At 40.0% G+C, this 20,932-nt stretch overlaps 1 protein-coding gene across 6 annotated transcripts in view; it reads right to left on the bottom strand.

Moving 5' to 3' along the window:
- nectin1b (nectin cell adhesion molecule 1b) overlaps positions 1-20,932 on the bottom strand; it is a 518,119-nt gene that overhangs the window by 125,162 nt on the left and 372,025 nt on the right. For 5 of the 6 annotated variants that reach the window (XM_030152342.1, XM_030152344.1, XM_030152347.1 and 2 more), the window contains exons 6-7: positions 15,550-15,697; positions 4,851-4,919 (exon numbers count right to left, since the gene is read on the bottom strand). In XM_030152342.1, coding sequence (XP_030008202.1) covers positions 4,851-4,919; positions 15,550-15,697 — 217 coding nt within the window. The remainder of the gene's footprint in view (positions 1-4,850; positions 4,920-15,549; positions 15,698-20,932) is intronic. The other variant, XM_030152343.1, reaches the window with a different exon arrangement.

Here is a 20,932-nt window from a genome sequence, read left to right as displayed (position 1 = left end):
GGGATAAATGTGATTTGATCTTAAGGAGGCAATTACTTTCATGCTTTGTCTAGCTCCGATCTTTTCAAAAGGCTCACAACAATTACTCTGCAGAGCTCAGCTTTTTTTCTTTTTTTTTTCTTATATGAGAAAAAAAGAACAAAACAAGAATCAAACAAAATGACTTTTGTCTTTGGACAGGTTTATCAAAAACTATTTCTTTTGTGGACTTTTGTTTTTTTTGTACATTTCACTTTATAATTACACACACATGGCCAGCAATTGAACCATTTTGCCTCAAGCATTGATTTTAGATACATACACTTCTATACAAAAGACATGAAAATGAAGGTAACTGTTGTAGACACTCGGGCCCAATCTCAGTTCGCCCCTTGGCCCACCCCATTACCCCTCCCCCTCCATTTTGAGCATTCACGTGAAGGGGTAGGGGTGTCCCGATTGTCAATGAGTCGGAGGGGAAGGTCTGTTTAGGCCTTGAAATGGAGAATTTTCACGACCACACTACAACTGGAGAGGTATGCAAAATCTCCCATAAATCTGTTCGAATCATTGGCAAGATGGAGGTAAACACAGCAAAAAACTGCAGTAGTTTAATGAAGGAAACACAGAAATATACGTATTTTCCTCGGAAACAATTTAATTATTTGGTCATTTGTTTGATGCTGTTTCAATATGTTATAAATCGCATTTCTGCAGTTTGCGGTTGATACCCCCCAAAAAACATGCCCAAATACCAATGCAACAGAGACACTTACAGCTGCTGACGGCATGGGGAATACTTTCAGAAATAAAGTTATCGCATCTTTTTATAGCTGCGTCGATGACTGTTGATGTCGCAACAGGTCTCTAAGGGTGGTCCCATTTCATAGGGGAACGTTTCAACCCCTACCCCAGCATTTTTCAACCTTGGGGTCGGGACCCCACGTGGGGTCGCCTGGAATTCAAATGGGGTCGCCTGAAATTTCTAGTAATTGATAAAAATAAAACGTATTAATAAAAAAATATGTATATGATGAGCTGAGAGAGACAATTCCAAAACATAAAAGACATGACAAACTGTGAAGCTGAAACTGAAGCACTGTGGTTCTGTTTATCTTTCACATGTTCATTGTGGTCGGTTTCAGATGCTGCAGCTCTTTCATAATTCATAGTTTGAGTTCTTGTTTGTTCAGTATTAATTGTCAGCCTTGGAAATCCAAGCTGGACTGACTGTACATATCCTGACCAAGGAAAATCCAATTCTCCCTTTGTGCAGTAATCTACACCTGGCTTTTCTGCCTCCGCCCATAATAATATACATTATATAGACTAGATGTCATCTAAAATTAACGTTTATTTGCAACATAGTATAGCAAACTATTACATGATCAAAAACAAATTAATTTTAGCAAAAAAACAAAAAAAAAATCTCTGTTTTGAATGTCTGGGGTCATCTGAAATTTCTACGAATTGATAAAAATAAAACGTACTAATAAAAAAAAATTTAAAAAAAAAAAATATATATATATGTATATATATATATGTATATATGTATATATATATATAGATATAGATATATAGATATATATATATATGGTGAGCTGACATAGACAATCCCAAAACATATACTGTGAAGCTCAAACTGAAGCACTGTGATACTGTTAATCTTTCACATGTTCATTGTGGTCGGTTTCAGATGCTGCAGCTCTTTCATAATTCATAGTTTGAGTTCTTGTTTGTTCAGTATTAATTGTCAGCCTTGGAAATCCAAGCTGGACTGACTGTACATATCCTGACCAAGGAAAATCAAATTCTCACTTTGTGCAGTAACCTACACCTGACTTTTCTGCCTCCGTCCATAATAATATACATTATATAAACTAAATGCCTTCTAAAATTAATGTTTATTTGCATCGTAGTATAGCAAAGTATTACATGATCAAAAACAAATAAATTTTAGAAAAAAAAAAAAAAAAAAAAAAAGCTCAGTTTTGAATGTCGGGGTCGCCAGAAATTTGTGATGTTAAAATGGGGTCACGAGCCAAAAAAGGTTGGGAACCACTGCCGTAACCCTTGAAATGGAGTTGCAAGGGCCAAGGGATAGGGGGGAGGGAGAGGGCCAAGGGGTGAATTTGGATTGGGCTTTGTACTGCATTAATAACATTCTGTACATAGAGACCAAGCACCATTATTGTTTTTTTTTTTTCTCCACACATAAAAACAGCAACAATGAATGAGTCACATCAGACAAACAGTAAATGGTCCATGTTGAATGAAAGACAATAAAAGACAATGCTACTTTGGTTACAGCTTAAAGCTAAAAGGTGTCCAACAATAAATGACCATTTAGAACATCTGAAATGTCTCCACACAGCATAATGATAAAGCGCTCTAATGACCAGTTTATAAATCAGAGAGTACACAGAACAAATTATCATCATTCACGTCTCTGAAAACCATTTTCTACTTGTGTCATCTTTCAACGTGCATCATTAAAGCAGACATCTATTCTTATTAATGTTACATCCCCATCTTTTTTTTTCTTGGACTCCTCTGGTAAGTCTATCAGTGCTTTAAATGTCCTTGAAAAATTGCCACATTTCAGTTCCAACCTCCAAGGTAGAAAGCGTGAAAAAGAGTGAGCATTTTCCGATGTTACTCAGTGACACTGACAGCCAGCATCCCTTTACATTCTGCATGCGATTTTTTTTTTTTTTTTTTCTCCAGTTATTGTGGTAAATATGGCCAGGAAGTTGGCTTCAAAGTGATTTATACCACAGAGTATTTGTAACTGTGTCAACACCAGCTGCATGTCAGCAATACTACACAGTGAATTCATTTAACAGGAGAGGTGGGGGGGTGGGGGGAGGCGGCGCCGTTACGATTGGCAGTGCTTTCCGGCATTTTGGAGGTCATACATCACACTCGGGCGAAAAAAAGATGGAGCGATGAACACATTATTCCAAAAAACATCGCTTTTGACAATGCCCATCTATTTTGATAATCAGTTGACTGTTGTGCCAGTGCAGCCTCTAAAGGGCCAGTGATTTATTAGGATTGACCAATTTTAAGTCACATCATGTGCTGCTTTGTGAGGGCAAACAGAAGCGTGACTGGCGGTGCAGTCAGGCATGTTATCAAATGCCCAAGCTTGATTAACGGCTCATCAACATGCAGAATTAAACAGTCTTCCTAAATGCTTCCCCCTTTACCCTGATATCAGACACTCATATAAAACTATGAATCTCTCGTAGTCGTTCTCTAAATTGACCAAATTTCAATTCACAAACATTCACTTTCAAGTTGATCTGCATTCACATAATTAACCCTCCGGTATCGCGTCCAGCAAGGCCCTTACTAAGCACCAAGTGTGTCTTTTTGGCACACTTGTGGAATAATGTCCAAAAATTTTTCATGCAGTTTGTTTTTAATTCTTTTACGCTTTTTTTCTATTTCATCAACTTGAGCCATAAATAAAAATACCAAATACTCAATAATTGTCACATTTTTTAACCCTTTAAATGCTGTGTTTGTAATGTAAACAAACCATTTTTTTGGATGCAAAAAACACAAAAAATTATTTTTTTTCAATATACTACATAAAAATTAGATCACATATTATTTGATTTTTTCATCCTGGCATATGTCAATGATTAACTCCAACAATGGTTAATTTACATTATTATTTTTGGCACTAGGTCAAATGTTCAAAAATACTAGCATCTGTCACCAGGTGTGAATAAAATGCACATCTATAAATCAAACTATTAAATATTATATATTGATTTATTTTTCTGCTCTAATTTGATTTTATTTTTGTAAATCAAGGTCAGTCCTAATCATACAGATCAAATGGAAGAAATAGTGCGTTTTAGGCACACTTGGCAGACAGATGCTAGTCTTGTAATTTTCTTTTGTTTACAATGTGCAAATTTTAGTTGGTGGCCAAAATTTTAAAGAAAATGAACAACTTTTGAATTCTAACCTTATTTAAATTGTAAAAAATTATATGAAATTTTTTAACACGAAGTGCAAAGTGTGCCTAAAAGGTGTACCCGGATACCAGAGGGTTAAACATTGTAAAAAAAAAAACAGTTTTCTTAACAAGACACTCAACAATTTCGATGACAAGCCACAGGAAAAAAACGTACACAAAGATTCATTTAGACAATTAAAGCCAGCAATTACATGATACTACATTAAGCATTACATGCCGAAACAGTTGACAACAGCTACACAACACAGACACCACTAGAAGTCTTTTCATGCATATATTTGACGACAATCATGCACATAAACAGGAGGGGGGAAGAGTAAAAACCGGAGAGGAGAGAGGTTGCACAAAGTGGATATTATTATCATTATTATTATTATTAGTAGTATTAGTTTGCTTTTGCGGCGATTACGGGAAAAACAAATGAGATTACAGATTTCCCACTGATTTACAAATTGATATGTCAATCTAAAACACAATCACAGAAATGAAAGTTGTGTTGCGTCGTCCACGCTCCCCTGGATCTGATAAATTCCAAGTGGAGCCGGATATTTTTATCTTAAGACTTTTAATTAAGACTGATTCATGTTGGCACTGTATTCACTGGATTTAATCTTCATTCAGAAGGCTTTTTTTTTTTCTTTTTTTTTTTTTTGTCATGCATCAAATACAGTTTCACTTTCAATGTCTCTATTTGTCGAATTTGTTCCAATCCAAGGTTGTGAATTATCATGTGGTCCGTGACACTCTCAGCGTTCACAATGGTGTGCTCAAGTATGTGACTTGCAGGCCACCGTTACATGCAGGCAACAGAATAGAGGATCCGGGAGGACAGGGGTCAGCGGGGGATAGACTGGGGTCAGGTGCCTCTACTTTCCTTGTGGGGGACTCTGGCTTCTCTGGAGCCTGTGTCACACAACTATCAGCAACAGCAGCAACAGCAATGCTGAGGGAGGGGAGTGGGAAACAAAGAGCAGTTACTTTGGCATCAGAGTGAGAAAGAAAGATAGATTAGCAGGGAGGGAGAAAGAGACAGAAAGCAATGGGAGAGGTAAGAGTCTGTGTGCTTCATTTGTCTTCAAAAGCATTCCTGAGAGGTGGAGGTGCCGGTTTTTTTTTTTTTTCCTGTGTTTTCTCGGGGCTCTCGGTGGTGGACTCGAAGCCTCCGCGGCGTCTAAAACCTGGCAGCGCCGCTGTTCGCTGATGCTCCACGGTACCATCACTGCTTTGAATGTTAAATCAATTACAAGATTCTGGAGGGCGAGCCCTAAAATAAGCATTGTAATCTCATCATGTGAGTTGATTAAAGGCTCATGTGCACCCACAGCCAGATTCCGTACACCCCCAACCCTCAGAAGTCTTGGTTCTATTCCCAGGGAGGAAGATAGCCAACCCCTGCAACACAGCGGCATCATTCCCACGGGGATGTGGTTTGCATCTTGTATATTCACTATAGCCAAGAGCATCATGGGAACCCTGGCAACCAGCGAGCTATCTGTCGTAGCCAGGTGTTTTAGACAAAGGCAATTAGTAGGATGCAACTTTGGTTTTGCGCTGAAAATAGATTTTTTTTTTTTTTTTTTTTTTTTTTTTACAATTCATTCTACCGTAAACAGATGGCGCACACTTTTACCACTTTCAGAATAAAACCAGCTGATATTTCAGATTTTCAGAGCTCTGTTCTCTCAGCTGCCTCCTCTGTAACTTCTGTAATTTGGAAACAAATGAATTATTTGATCGATTGTTTAATGCTGTTTCAATATGTTATAAATTGCATTTCTGCAGTTTGCGGTTGATACCCCCCAAAAAGATGCCCAAATGGAATGTAACAGAGACGGTTACGGCTGCTGATGGCATGGGGAATACTTTCGGAAATAATGTTATTGCATCTTTTTATAGCGGTGTCGATGACTGTTGATGACACAACAGGTCTGTAGAAGCCAATAACATAATAACCACCCATAACGTAATAAATTTGCAATTTTTAAAATGTAATAGGCCAATAACGTACTAAAAGTCCTGAACTGATAACGTAATAACTTTTGGCCAATAACATAATAACTTATTATGTTATCAGTTGGTTATTACGTTATTGGCCTGGTAAAAAAAAATTTCTTAATAAATTATTACGTTATTGGCCAAAAGTTATTACGTTATTGGTTCAGGACATTTATTACGTTATTGGCCGGTTATTACATTATTTGCCTATTACATTTTACAAATGGCAAATTTATTACTTTATAGGTCGTTACTACGTTATGGGTCATTATTACATTATTGGCTTCTACAAGGTCTCTAAGGGTTGCCCCATTTCACAGGGGAACGTTTCAACCCTTACCCCAGCGTTTTTCAACCTTGGGGTCAGGACCCCACATGGGGTCGCCTGGAATTCAAATGGGGTAGCCTGAAATTTCTAGTAATTCATAAAAATAAAACGTACTAATAAAAAGATATGTATATGATGAGCTGAGAGAGACAATCCCAAAACATAAAAGACATGATAAACTGAAGCTGAAACTGAAGCACTGTGGTTCTGTTTATCTTTCAAATGTTCACTGTGGTCGGTTTCAGATGCTGCAGCTCTTCAACAATTCATAGTTTGAGTTCTTGTTTGTTCAGTATTAATTATCAGCCTTGTAAATCCAAGCTGGACTGACTGTACATATCCTGACCAAGGAAAATCAAATTCCCCCTTTGTGCAGTAATCTACACCGGACCTCACTATAGCCAAGAGCATCATGGGAACCCTGGCAACCAGCGAGCTATCTGTCGCAGCCAGGTGTTTTAGACAAAGGCAATTAGTAGGATGCAACTTTGGTTTCGCGCTGAAAATAGATTTTTTTTTTTTTTTTTTAACAATTCATTCTCCTGTAAACAGATGGTGCACACTTTCACCACTTTCAGAATAAAACCAGCAGATATTTCAGATTTTCAGAGCTCTGTTCTCTCAGCTGCCTCCTCTGTAACTTCTGTTTCCCCTCTGCGTACAGGCAGCAGCTGGCAATGTTCGGAATTGTCATGGCCTCTGGTTCGCAGGCAAAACAAAATTGCCGGCTTGGCCAAAGGAGGAGTGGCAGGAGTAACTAAAGTATGAGAAAAAGAGATCCTGCAATCAGCTTTTAACAGCAATCTGCTCCGTTTAAAGCACTGGCAGAGATTCATTCGTATTTATTTGAAAACTGATGCAATAAAGACCATTCGTTTTGGATTTGGTCGTCAGCTAAAAAGAAATGGAACGATATTGAAATTAGGGGTCGAGTAAAATGTAAGAAACATATAGATATATAAGTAAAATGTATATTTTTCAAGATTCAAAGCGTTTATTGTCATGTGTACAGTCTGCACAATGAAAATCTACTATATGTATAAAAAGTGAAAGAATAATTTAACTAGGAAATTACAACAACCAAAAACAAACATCTTGGTGTTGTAGTGAACACAATATGCATAATTAACCATAATCTAAATTTTGTGTATGTTATATTGCACATCTATATATTTATCAGTGTGCCAAGATGTATTTTTTTACAGAAAAATGGCCGATTTTTAAAGGGGCTTAAAAAACTATTGACCTCATGCAGCCATTTGGCGACCTCTTGTGGCTGAATGAGTAAGTGCAAGGGATAAAAAATGCAGATAGTAGTCTGGTGGTGGCGCTAAATAGGGACTAACTTTAGAAGGAGCCTGTTAAGGATGGATAGATTGGACAGATTACAGCTAAAATTTGCTTAGAGGTCTTATTTATGTCTATGTGCATAAGAAATCAATCTAAGTGAATCCCCAAAGGAACTTTGTGTTGGTAAATGCAAGTTACGCAAATTTACAGGATTTCAGTTCAGTTCAACAGGTTGATGGTCATATGAACTATGTTTTCAGGTCAAAAATGTCCAATTTCATCACAATTAATGCTATATTTTCATGTCACAAATGGCCAAGTTATATTTTAACTGAATTTACCTGAAAAACAAATATTCTATTCTTTCAGATTCCCCAGTTTTTCTTACAAGATTCTATCCTACATATCACGTTTTATTTTTACAGGTCCAATATGGAGTATGGTGCTGATCCATCCTGCTTATGTTACGCCAATACATACATTAAGAATGTCACACGTCACTTTTTAAATCAACAGTTTTCTAATAATAAGCATTTTTATAAAGAAATAACAGTTCTATATTGTTATTTCCTCTTTAGTATGATGATAAACTATACAATAAATAATTCTGATCCTAGTTTTTGCACAGGGATCATTAGTGTAAACGGTGACATGGCTGCTGAGCATCAGTATGATGGGATCTGTAACAACCATGTCACATCCGTCCACTGCCACATTTTGTGTTTTTGTGTCAGCTGTTATTGTTTTAGATCCACAATACTGACATTTATGAATAAGAGGAGAATTAGCAATAGTAAGTCTATAAGTTTATTACTAATAAAATACTGGTACTGACCAGAGCATCATGGGTAATGTCACGTCCGTCCACCAGCAAAAGTCTTCACATACACGTGCTATTCCAAATCCAATATTTCTGAAAATATAGCTTCCACTGTCAAATAATATCAGTAGTCTGTGCACAAATGCATTAGCATTATTTCAACACAATTCTATGCATTTCTTACAACTTTTTTTTTTTTGACAAAAATGGCCACTCATCTCCCCCTTGAACTGCCACCTTATCGTGGTGGGGGAGTTTGTGTGCCCGAATGATCCCAGGAGCTATGTTGTCGGGGGCTTTATGCCCCTGGTAGGGTCTCCCAAGGCAAACAGGTCCTGGGTGACGGGCCAGACTAAGAGCAGTTCAGAAGCCCTTATGAACAAGAAACATCAAAAAAACGTGACGTCGCCCGGTACGGCGCAGCCGGGGCCCCACCCTGGAGCCAGGCCTGGGGTTGGGGCTCGTATGCGAGTGCCTGGTGGTCGGGCCTATGCCCACGGGGTCCGGCCGGGCCCAGCCCGAAAGAGCGACGTGGGCCCACCCTCCGAAGGACTCACCACCCATCGAGGGAATCATAGGGGCCGGGTGCAGTGTGGATTGGGTGACAGTCGAAGGCAGGGAGCCCGACAACCCGATCCCCGGACACGGAGTCTAGCTCTTGGGACATGGAATGTCACTTCGCTGGGGGGGAAGGAGCCAGAGCTTGTGAGGGAGGTTGAGAGATACCGTCTAGATATAGTCGGGCTCACCTCCACACATAGCTTGGGCTCTGGAACCCAACCCCTCGAAAGGGGCTGGACTCTCCACTTCTCTGGCGTTGCCCGTGGTGAGAGGCGGCGGGCTGGTGTGGGCTTACTCATAGCCCCTCAGCTCAGCCGCCATGTGTTGGAGTTCACCCCGGTGAACGAGAGGGTCGCGTCCCTACGCCTTCGGGTTGGGGACAGGTGCCTCACTGTTGTTTCGGCCTACGGGCCGAACAGCAGTGCAGAGTACCCGGCCTTCTTGGAGTCTCTGGGAGGGGTGCTGGATGGTGCTCCGACTGGGGACTCCATTGTTCTCCTGGGCGACTTCAATGCCCACGTGGGCAACGACAGTGAGACCTGGAGGGGGGTGATGGGGAGGAACGGCCTCCCTGATCTGAACCCGAGTGGTGTTCTGTTACTGGACTTCTGTGCTAGTCACAGTTTGTCCATAACAAACACCATGTTCCAACACAGGGATGTCCATAAGTGCACTTGGCACCAGGACACCCTAGGCCGGAGGTCGATGATCGACTTCATTGTCGTATCATCAGACCTCCGGCCGCGTGTTTTGGACACTCGGGTGAAGAGAGGGGCAGAGCTGTCAACCGATCACCACCTGGTGGTGAGTTGGATCCGCTGGCGAAGGAGGAAACCGGACCGACTCGGCAGGCCCAAACGTGTTGTGAGGGTCTGTTGGGAACGTCTGGCGGAACCCGATGTCAGTGTGGTCTTCAACTCCCACCTCCGGGAGAGCTTCTCCCAGATCCCGGGGGAGGCTGGGGACATTGAGTCCGAGTGGACCATGTTCTCCACCTCCATTGTCGAAGCGGCTGCTCGGAGCTGTGGTCGCAAGGTCTCCGGTGCCTGTCGTGGCGGCAATCCCCGAACCCGGTGGTGGACCCCGGAAGTAAGGGATGCCGTCAAGCTGAAGAAGGAGTCTTATCGGGCCTTGTTGGCCCGTGGGACTCCCGAGGCAGCTGATGGGTACCGGAAGGCCAAGCGTGCTGCAGCCCAGGCGGTTGTGGAGGCAAAAACTCGGGTCTGGGTGGAGTTTGGGGAGGCCATGGAGGAGGACTATCGGTCGGCCTCGAGGAAATTCTGGCAAACCATCCGGCGCCTCAGGAGGGGAAAGCAGTGCGCCACCAACACTGTTTACAGTGGAAGTGGGGAGCTGCTGACCTCGACTGGGGATGTTGTCGGGCGGTGGAAGGAATACTTCGAGGATCTCCTCAATCCCACTGCCACGTCTTCCATAGAAGAAGCAGAGGCTGAGGTCTCAGAGGTGGACTCGTCCATCACCCAAGCTGAAGTCACCGAGGTGGTTGGCAAGCTCCTCGGTGGCAGGGCACCGGGGGTGGATGAGATTCGCCCTGAGTACCTTAAGTCTCTGGATGTGCAGGGACTGTCTTGGTTGACACGTCTCTGTAACATCGCATGGCGGTCGGGGACAGTACCTCTGGATTGGCAGACCGGGGTGGTGGTTCCCCTTCCAACTATAGGGGGATCACACTCCTCAGCCTCCCGGGGAAAGTCTATTCCAGGGTACTGGAGAGGAGGATCCGACCGATAGTCGAACCTCGGATCCAGGAGGAACAATGCGGTTTTCGTCCTGGTCGTGGAACGCTGGACCAGCTCTATACTCTCCATCGGGTGCTCGAGGGTTCATGGGAGTTCGCCCAACCAGTCCACATGTGTTTTGTGGATCTGGAGAAGGCGTTCGACCGTGTCCCTCGTGGTATCTTGTGGGGGGTGCTTCGGGAGTATGGGGTCCGGGGCCCTTTGCTAAGGGCAGTCCGGTCCTTGTATGACCGAAGCAGGAGCCTGGTTCGCATTGCCGGCAGTAAGTCAGACCTGTTCCAGGTGCATGTTGGACTCCGGCAGGGCTGCCCTTTGTCACCGGTTCTGTTCATAATTTTTATGGACAGAATTTCTAGGCGCAGCCAAGGGCCGGAGGGGGTCCGGTTTGGGGACCACAGGATTTCATCTCTGCTTTTTGCAGATGATGTTGTCCTGTTGGCCTCATCGAACCTGGACCTTCAGCGTGCACTGGGGCGGTTTGCAGCCGAGTGTGAAGCGAGCGGGATGAGGATCGGCACCTCCAAATCCGAGGCCATGGTTCTCGACCGGAAAAAGGTGGTTTGCCCTCTCCGGGTCGGTGGGGAGTCTTTGCCCCAAGTGGAGGAGTTTAAGTATCTCGGGGTCTTGTTCACGAGTGAGGGAAGGATGGAGCGTGAGATTGACAGACGGATTGGTGCAGCGTCTGCAGTGATGCAGTCGCTGTACCGGTCGGTTGTGGTAAAGAAGGAGCTGAGCCGAGAGGCAAAGCTCTCGATTTACCGGTCAATCTACGTTCCTACCCTCACCTATGGTCATGAGCTTTGGGTCATGACCGAAAGGACAAGATCCCGGATACAAGCGGTCGAAATGAGTTTCCTCCGTCGGGTGGCTGGGCGCACCCTTAGGGATAGGGTGAGGAGCTCAGTCACCAGGGAGGAGCTCGGAGTAGAGCCGCTGCTCCTCCGCGTCGAGAGGGGCCAGCTGAGGTGGCTCGGGCATCTGTTTCGGATGCCTCCTGGACGCCTCCCTGGGGAGGTGTTCCGGGCATGTCCCACCGGGAGGAGACCTCGGGGAAGACCCAGGACACGTTGGAGAGACTATGTCTCTCGGCTGGCCTGGGAACGCCTCGGGATCCCCCCGGAAGAGCTGGAGGAGGTGTCTGGGGAGAGGGAAGTCTGGGCATCCCTGCTTAGACTGTTACCCCCGCGACCCGGCCCCGGATAAGCGGAAGAGAATGGATGGATGGATGGATGGCCACTCATTTGACCCCCTAACTAAATTTTAGCTGATTAATACATTTTGTGGACTTTCTTTGGACGTTTTTTGTTTCATCTGATAGTAAATGCTGTGTTTATTTTTGTAAAGTTATTCGTGTTAAAACAGGCCTAATCACAGTGTTTTTCCTAACCCTAACCATGTTTCTTTCATGCCTAAATTTTTGTGATATTTTTAAAACTACTTGACATTCTGGCAGGTTCTGTTTCATGAATAAGAGCATTTTGACCAACATCAAGTCTATGATTTGATTATTATTTTCAACCTAACGCCTACTGAGCTCAACAGCTGTGTTTTTTCTGCTGCAATAAATCACACATTTGTGAATTCGAAGACAGAATTTATTTGTCTCCGCTTTCCTGCAATTTCTATTATATCAGGTTTTATATAGAACACAAATAGAGAACTTCAGTGAAATGCCTTTTAGCTTTTATCTATCAAACTAAAAACCTGCCAGTTTTCACATTACACTGAAGTGGTTCGATGTAGAAAAAACAAACAAATAAAACAGGTACAAGTTCTCGTTTCAGTGTTGATACACTATAATTTGTGCAGATTAATTAATCCAGGCATTTTTCAAGGCATCTTTGGTCCAACTTCAGACCTTCCATTCACATAAATATCAGTCCAACAGACCTCATAGTTATTGAGTTGAATAGTTTTAACCATATTTTAATGTAATGTTTAATTTCCATTTGTTTATAACTAATGTTTCGACTTACATTAAAGCTGCTAAAGCTCAAACATGAACCCCTCCACCCATGAATGACAGTTGGAGCTATTATACACCAACATGTACCAGAAATACACTAAAATACCCTAAAAACACAACAAAAGTGTGCTAAAATATACTAAAAATATGCTTAAATACACTAAGGCTATGTTCAGACAGCAGGTCTTAATGCACAATTTCGATTTTTTTGTGTAAAATTGGATTTTTTTCATATTACACATGAAATGCGACTTCTGTCAGTTTTGAGTATGAACTGAATGCAACCCTGATGTTAACATGTGACCACGGAGGCACACACTGTGCTTATGGAAGTAAGTATGGAGGTATGTTTCTTGCATTTCAATGACGTAAAAGTCAGAAAAATGCGACCTGGCTGTTCAGACTGAAGCCGCATTGCAAAATATCAGATACATATCAGATTTAGGGCCACATATGAAAGTGGCCTGGGTCGGATTTTAAAAATAAATCGGATTAGTGCTGTTGAAACTGTCTTTAACAGATCGGATACAGGTCAAATATGGGGGAAAAAAATCGGATTTGGGCCACATTCACCTGAAGTCTGAAAGTAGCCTCGTAAATGCTAGAATATTCTAAAATACACTAAAAATACACTAAATACACAATCAGGGAATCTGCAGGTATGAGGAAGTCAGATTTAGGAGTTTTTAAGATGTTTTTTGTGGGTTTGATCAAATTTAAGACTATACATACATCATAGTTATTGTGTTGAACCAGTCTGAACCATGTTTCAGTCTAACGTTACATTTCCATTTGTTTATGACTAATGTTTCTACGGATGTTAAAGCTGCTAAAGCTCATACCTGAACCCCTCCACCCATGAATGATAGTTGGAGTTATTATACACCAACATGTACAAGAAATATACTATAATACCCTAAAAACAAAACAAAAGTATACTAAAGTATACTAAAAATATGCTTAAATACACCGAGGCTATGTTCAGACAGCAGGTCTTAATGCACAATTTAGATTTTTTTGGGTGAAATCAGATTTTTTCATATTAAGATTAAGATTTAATTAGGAAAAAATAAACTTCTGTGGGTTCATCACGTGATACCATCACAGATTTTTGGTCAGAGCAGTGCCTTGCATTGTGGGCTGCTCACGAAAACGACATGCTGACTTCTGTTGTCTTTTGTAGTTTTACCCAAAAATCGAAATCGAAAATCGAGTTTTTAGAGGAAAAAATCTGGATTTTTTTTTTTTGCCAAAATCGTGCAGCCCTAATGCACATTGTGACAAATTTCCGAAAATGCTAGAGTGACCTACTGGTTCTGTTTGTAAACAAATGTGTTGTTTGTGGTGGAGCACACTTGGAAATTGTTCACCATGAGCGAAGAGATTCAGGTGTGTAATTTCGGAAAGACTTATGGACTTGTGATACTTAGGCTATGTCTCGAGTTTTACAGATCTGATGAAAAATTGGTGACAAAAGTCATATGCAGCTTTAACTATACTAGGATAGGCTAAAATATTCTAAAATACACAAAAAATGCACTAAATACACGATCAGGGTATCTGCAGGTTTGAGGAAGCAAAATTTATGACTTTTTAAGATGGTTTTGATCAAATTTAAGAGTGTACAAATTACAAAACAACAGTCCAACAGGCCTCATAGTGTTGAACCAGTCTGAACCATGTTTCAGTCTAACGTTACATTTCCATTTGTTTGTGACTAATGTTTCTACTGATGTTAAAGCTGCTAAAGCTCATGCCTGAACCCCCTTCACCCATGAACGACTGTTGGAGGCTCCACTCATTCCCATCTCCATTAAAATAAAATAAAAAGATCAACACTAATTACACATGTGACTAATTCTATACAAAGATTTCCAAAGCAAATGTAGAACTGTCATTTATTGTGTCTGTGGGGTTTTTAAAGACATTTGAGTGTCAGATTTAAGGATTAATTATCAATTTTGAGGTTAATTAAGGTCTTGATTTAAGACTCATGTAAGAATCCGTGCCAATCAGATGCCGTTGGCCGGATTTTTAAGACCTCAGAGGTGATTTCATCAAGAAAACAAAGGCTTCATCAAAGTAAATTCATGTATTTTACTGGATGAAAGTGAAAAATACCAAATCATATATAATATTTGAGTATTAGATCAACTAATTAACTTCTCGACCCCTAATTTAAATACCGTTTCCGTCCCCTTACAGACATTTATCAACCCCATTTCCAAATCCTTCATCTTGCCGTTTTGTTTTCAATTAAAGCCATTTACATAATTCACCGACTCTTTCTCCAAAAACCTATTTAGAAACGACTTGATCTGTTGCATTCTCCAAGAAAATCTCCTTCACTGATAACAATGATGGTATCAGTCCAACCAGGTGAAGTTTTTCCAAAACAGAGCCTGCGGAACTTACTCCTGCAATCATCGTGATTGGAAAAATAGCCTTTTTTTTTTTTTTTTTTTAAGATGAAGAATGGGTTCAATACAGCTCACATTACAATCAGGCAACCTTTTTAATAGCCGCCATGATAACCATTGATTCTCTCTGCTATAGTGAACGCAGATTTTTTTTTAGATAGAGGCCCACTTCTTTTTGTTGTCTGGCTGCAATTAGATTATTTTTCACACAGAAACTTGAAGGAAAAATAAATTATTGGCTCTTGGAATGAGTGAGAAGAGGACGGCGACATGTTTTCAGAGTGTTCTTCTGTCTCCGAACACCTTAACTCGACCAAAAAGTGTTTTGTCCTTTTCAAAGTGTTTCTCTCTCGCAGGCTGACAAGAGTGCACAGCTAATCTTACCACCTGTCCAGCCCCCTGCAATATTCCCCGGCAGAGGCTTAGTACTCACAGGTCATTATCTGTCTCAGTGCGGGTCTTCTGCTGCCGCCGATGGACCATGAAAACAGTAACAGCCACGCCGATGATGAGTCCAATGGCAACAACACCTCCAAGGATGCCGATAACGCCACCCGGGGGACCCTGAGCCATCGGCTTCTCTGCAGACAAGGGGAGAAAGACCTGAGTGAGGAAGGCTGCTCTCTGGGTGACTGATACTGTTGGGTGGAAAAAAGTAACAAGGAAGGAACTTCGCTAATGTAACACCTCAGAAACATGTTCCAAAATAACGTAGGGTTTTCTCAGAGAAAGTCTAAAAACAGGGGTGTCACACTCATCTAAGTTCAGGTCAAGTTTATTATCGTTAATGAAAACTAACGAAATGACAAAAACTAACATTATAAAAACATTTTCGTTAACCCTCCGGCATCCGGGTGCGCCTTTTAGGCACACTTTGCACTTCATTTTAAAAAACTTCATATTATTTTTCACAATTTAAATAAGGTTAGAATTCAAAAGTTGTTCATTTTTGCATGATCTTTAAAATTCTGGCCACCAACTAAAATTTGCACATTGTAAACAAAAGAAAATTACAAGACTAGCATCTGTCTGCCAAGTGCACCTAAAACGCACTATTTCTTCCATTTGATCTGAATGATTAGGGCTGACCTTGATTTACAAAAATAGAATCAAATTAGAGAAGAAAAAAAAAATCAATATATAACATTTAATAGTTTGATTTATAGGTGTGCATTTTACGCACACTTGGTGACAGATGCTAGTATTTTTGAACATTTGACCAAGCACCAAAAATAATAATGCAAATTAACCGATGTTGGAGTTAATCATTGACATATGCCAGGATGAAAAAAATCATATAATATGTGATCCACTTTTTATGTAGTATATTGAAAAAAAATATTTTTTTGTTGTTTTTTGCATCCAAAAAAATGTTTGTTTACATTACAAACATGGCATTTAAAGGGTTTAAGAAATGTGACAATTATTGAGTATTTGGTATTTTTATTTACAGCTCAAGTTGATGAAATAGAAAAAAGCGTGAAAGAATTTAAAACAAACTGTATGAAAATTTTTTGACATTATTCCACAAGTGTGCCAAAAAGGAACACTTGGTGCTTAGCAAGGGCCTTGTTGGGTGGGATACTGGAGGGTTAACTGAAATAAATATGAACTATAATTAAAAGAAAAAAACAATAACTAACTGAAACTGAATTGTGTGTTTACAAAACTAACTAAAACATAAAAATTCTGGATAAAATTCCCTTACTTTTTGTCTTTGTCAATTTCGGATTGGTATAAAATCTATTTATTTCCCTCAAGCAATTTTAGCTGCTGGCACCATATGATATTTAACAGTCCGTCACTTCTTGTCACTTGTCATTTAGTCGTCTTCTCGTCCCCACTCTACCTGCAAACATGTAGACTAAAGTTGGGAGAAAGCAGCAGAGTCCTGTATTGAGATTTATTTGAATACAACAGCGAAGAAGATAAAAGATATAAAAAAAAACAAAAACTAAAGTAAAACTAAGCATTTAGAAAATAATAAAAACTAGCAAACCTGCTCTAAAAACTAATTAAAACTAACTGAATTAGAGGAAAAAAAGTCAAAACTAAATAAAACTAAACTATAATGAAAAATCCAAAACTATTAGAACCTTGGTTCAGGTTCCACATACAGATTAATCTGATCTCATATGGGGCAGATCGGTAAAACAATAGCATAATAACACAAAGTTTTCTCTACGTTTTAGAGCAGTGTTTTTCAACCTTGGGGTCGGGACCCCACATGGGGTCGCCTGAAATTCAAATGGGGTTGCCTGAAACTTCTAGTAATTGATAAAAAGTAAAAACGCACTAATTAAAAATATATGGCAAGTTGAGAGAGACAATCACAATACATAAAAGCTGAAACTGCAGCACTGTGGTTCTGTTTATCATTCAAATGTTCATTGTGGTCGGTTTCAGATGCTGCAGCTCTTTCATAATTCATAGTTTGAGTTCTTGTTTGTTCAGTATTAAATGTCAGCCTTGGAAATCCAAGCTGGACTGACTGTATATATCCTGACCAAGGAAAATAAAATTCTCACTTTGTGCAGTGATCTGCCTTTTCTACTTTAGCCACATTCTCAGTTCTTATTTATTTTTCATCCTGTGACAAAATGGAGGTCTGGTTTGAGCACGGACCGCTCACGTTTACACTGTTACAACTGCAGTTTGAGCAGAATCCCAGTAGGAAATAACCAGTAACCGTCAGTGTAATAAACAGACTGTTGGCTTCATGTCTTTATAGAGGATTATCTAATTTCAGGTCCGTCTGTGGAAATACCTCTGACACGATTAATGCTACTGGAGTTATTTGCTGCTGTTGAGGAGCTGCTCAGTTCATTGTAAAAACCAAACACCGGATACTGATAAACAATAATTAGTGAGCAAATAAACAAACCACAGTAACGCTGCCGTTAACATTTATATTGTGCTTATGTCACTGACTTTGGTTCAGTTCTGTGGTGCAGATGCAGCTCATGGTTTCAGAAGCTGCTGTTTTATGGACACACACACACACACACCTCTATTCTATCAAATGGTGTTGGCGAGGTTAGTTTCATTTTCATTTTTTGGCCAATTTAGGAATAATAGCATGTCCCAAATTTGTCCAAAATGTTATTTACAATGTTAGTAATGTGGTAAAGTGACATTCTGCCCACAGCAATATTTTTCATTCATTATCAAACCATGGTATGAAGGCAGTCTGTACCAGGGGTGTCAAAGCCATTGTAGTCCAGGGGTCAAATATAGACCAATATGATCCCAAACAGGCCTGACCAGTAAAATAATAACAGTGAGAAAAGTCAAATTACATAATAAAAAGGTTTACATCATAAAGTATCTGTTAAAAACTGGAAGTAACATGAAAAACAAGAAATTTCTTAAGAAAAATAGGTGTAATTTTAATAATATTATGTCTTTGGTTATTATTTATAACTTACAGATCACAGTAGATCCACAAAAAGGTACAACACATTCAGTAACAGGAAGAATATTGGTAAAATTACACTTGATTTTCTTCAGAATCAGAACCAGCGTTCAGTTTCTATGCTCCGTATATCTGGAACAAACTACCAGAAAATATCCGGTCTGCTGAGAGTCTGAGTTCTTTTAAGTCAAGGTTAAAGACTCACCTGTTCATTGCTGCCTTTGACTAAAAGGCTTTTGACTTCTTAAATTTTATATTCTCTTTCAAAACTCTGCACTGCAACTCTTACTTTAATGTGTGTGTTTTTATTTTATTTTTCATTTTATTTTATTTTATTTTATTTTTTGATTTAATGTCTTGTTTTCTTGATGTTTTTAATCACCTTTTACATTTCTTTTATAATGTTTTAAATTTGTTTGTTTTTCCCTGTCGTATTTCAATGTCCTGTGTGAAGCACCTTGAATTGCCTTGTTGCTGAAATGTGCTATACAAATAAACCTGCCTTGCCTTGCCTTCACAAATTTCCAGTTGTTCATATTTGTTCAGGTTATATTAGGGCTGCTCGATTATAGAAAAAAATAATAATCACGATTATTTTAGCAATAATTGAAATCACGATTATTAAAAACGATTATTTGTTAACCTTAAAGTTGTTTATTTTTTTCTTGCAAAACAATGTAAAATATACTCTTTAAACATAAATAAAGCTTTTAACCACTAAAACAAAGTATGTTCACTTTTGTACGAAACAAAAAAATCTTTGAATGCAAATAAGTGTACTGTAAATTCAAGTATGTTTCCTTTTGTAAATAAATGGTGCACTGTAATTAAACTGCTATAGACTTGCCATAGAACTGTAGCAATTTTAAAAAATAAATAACTCACGTAAAGTGCAAATTATAAATTCAAGTATGTTCAATGTAGTATGAAACATAGTAAATTCAGTGGCGTGCCGTAAGGTTTCATTAAGGCCTTCTGTATACATCAGCCATCTAGTATACGGACGTTAGGGTTATACGGGTTAGGTTAATACGGGAGTTGCAGTGTAAAGAGATTCGGAAACTGAAGATTGCATTGCGGACGAAGTTGTTTTATGTGTTTTAGTTTTTCATAAGATTATGATAACGGTGGCGGTGGTTAAACTTTAGATGGTTAAAAAGGTTTGTTGTGTTACTGGTCGGTGCGGACACAACTACGAAACACTTTTTGCACGTGATGTGTTTTTGCTCTTCGTCTTCTTCATCAAACCCAAAGTGATTCCATACAATTAAATTTGACTTGCCTTTTTTGTTTACCAAGCACTTCTGCTGTGATTCTCCTGCCATTTTTCCAGACCGCTGGGTACAACTTTCCTCTTGGGGTGGACCTGCCGGCTAGCAGGCAGCTGTAGCTTAGAGGGGGGCGGGGCAGAGCAGCTCATGGGAGCTTGCGTGCGCGTGAATTAAAACAACTCAAAATTAATAATCACTTTTTCTCGATTACATAATTTTTGTAATCGTTGCATCTAATAATCGAAATCGTAATTGAATTTCGATTAATTGCACAGCCCTAGGTTGTATGCATTTTTTTGTGAAAGGATAGTTTGTAAATGCAAATAATTTCAATTCTTTTTTTTTTTTACAGTAAATCTAATCATTTGGAGTTGTCATTATTTGTAAATTATTATGATAGTATTTCACAGGTCTGACCCTAGAACGTGAGCTAAAATGATTTTACAGTAGCATTAGCTTTATTGCTAACACCCTTATGTTTGCTAGCTACTCGCTCTCAACTTAACCTCATAGCTCTTCTTTTTCACTGATGCCTGAACTTTCCCTGTCAGACTTCCACCTGACATTAAATTAACTCCAGTAACTCTGTGTTTTAAGAGTTTAGACCTCTTTTAACTGACTTTGGGAAGTCAGCAAAGTACGATGTCACTGTGAAAACGGTAACCGGTTCCTGGGCTGCTACCACGTTAGCAGCAGGGGTTTGAACACAGAAGTGATTCATGACGTCACTCTAACCATCCCTATATCATCAGTGTAATTTTTGCATTTAACAATCATCCCACAGGCCAGACTGGACCCTTTTTTGGGGCGGTTTTGGCCCACGGACCGTATGTGTGACACCTCCGGTCTATACCTATAGAAGGTATGCACATAGGTCACTTCCCCCCCGGGCCACGCCCCTCCATGTCAGACTGAGTGACAAAAACCAACCTGCTCAACATGACGGAGTATAGCAGTAAACACAGCCAGAGCGGGAAAATGTGAAATGTGAAATTAAATGAAGGACAGTTGGACTGAACATGGATCTGTACGAGCTACTAAAGAACAAGTGGTCCACGAACACTGACGTGGACAGAAATGGAGTATCCTGACATTCAGGGTGTAGAGGATCATCGCTATTTTTACCTGAA

The sequence above is a fragment of the Sphaeramia orbicularis genome, chromosome 13 (assembly GCF_902148855.1).
Source record: "Sphaeramia orbicularis chromosome 13, fSphaOr1.1, whole genome shotgun sequence".
Classification (NCBI taxonomy): Eukaryota; Metazoa; Chordata; class Actinopteri; order Kurtiformes; family Apogonidae; genus Sphaeramia; species Sphaeramia orbicularis.
The sequence above is the reverse complement of the archived record's forward strand: the minus strand, read 5'-3'. Positions and strand labels throughout refer to the sequence as shown.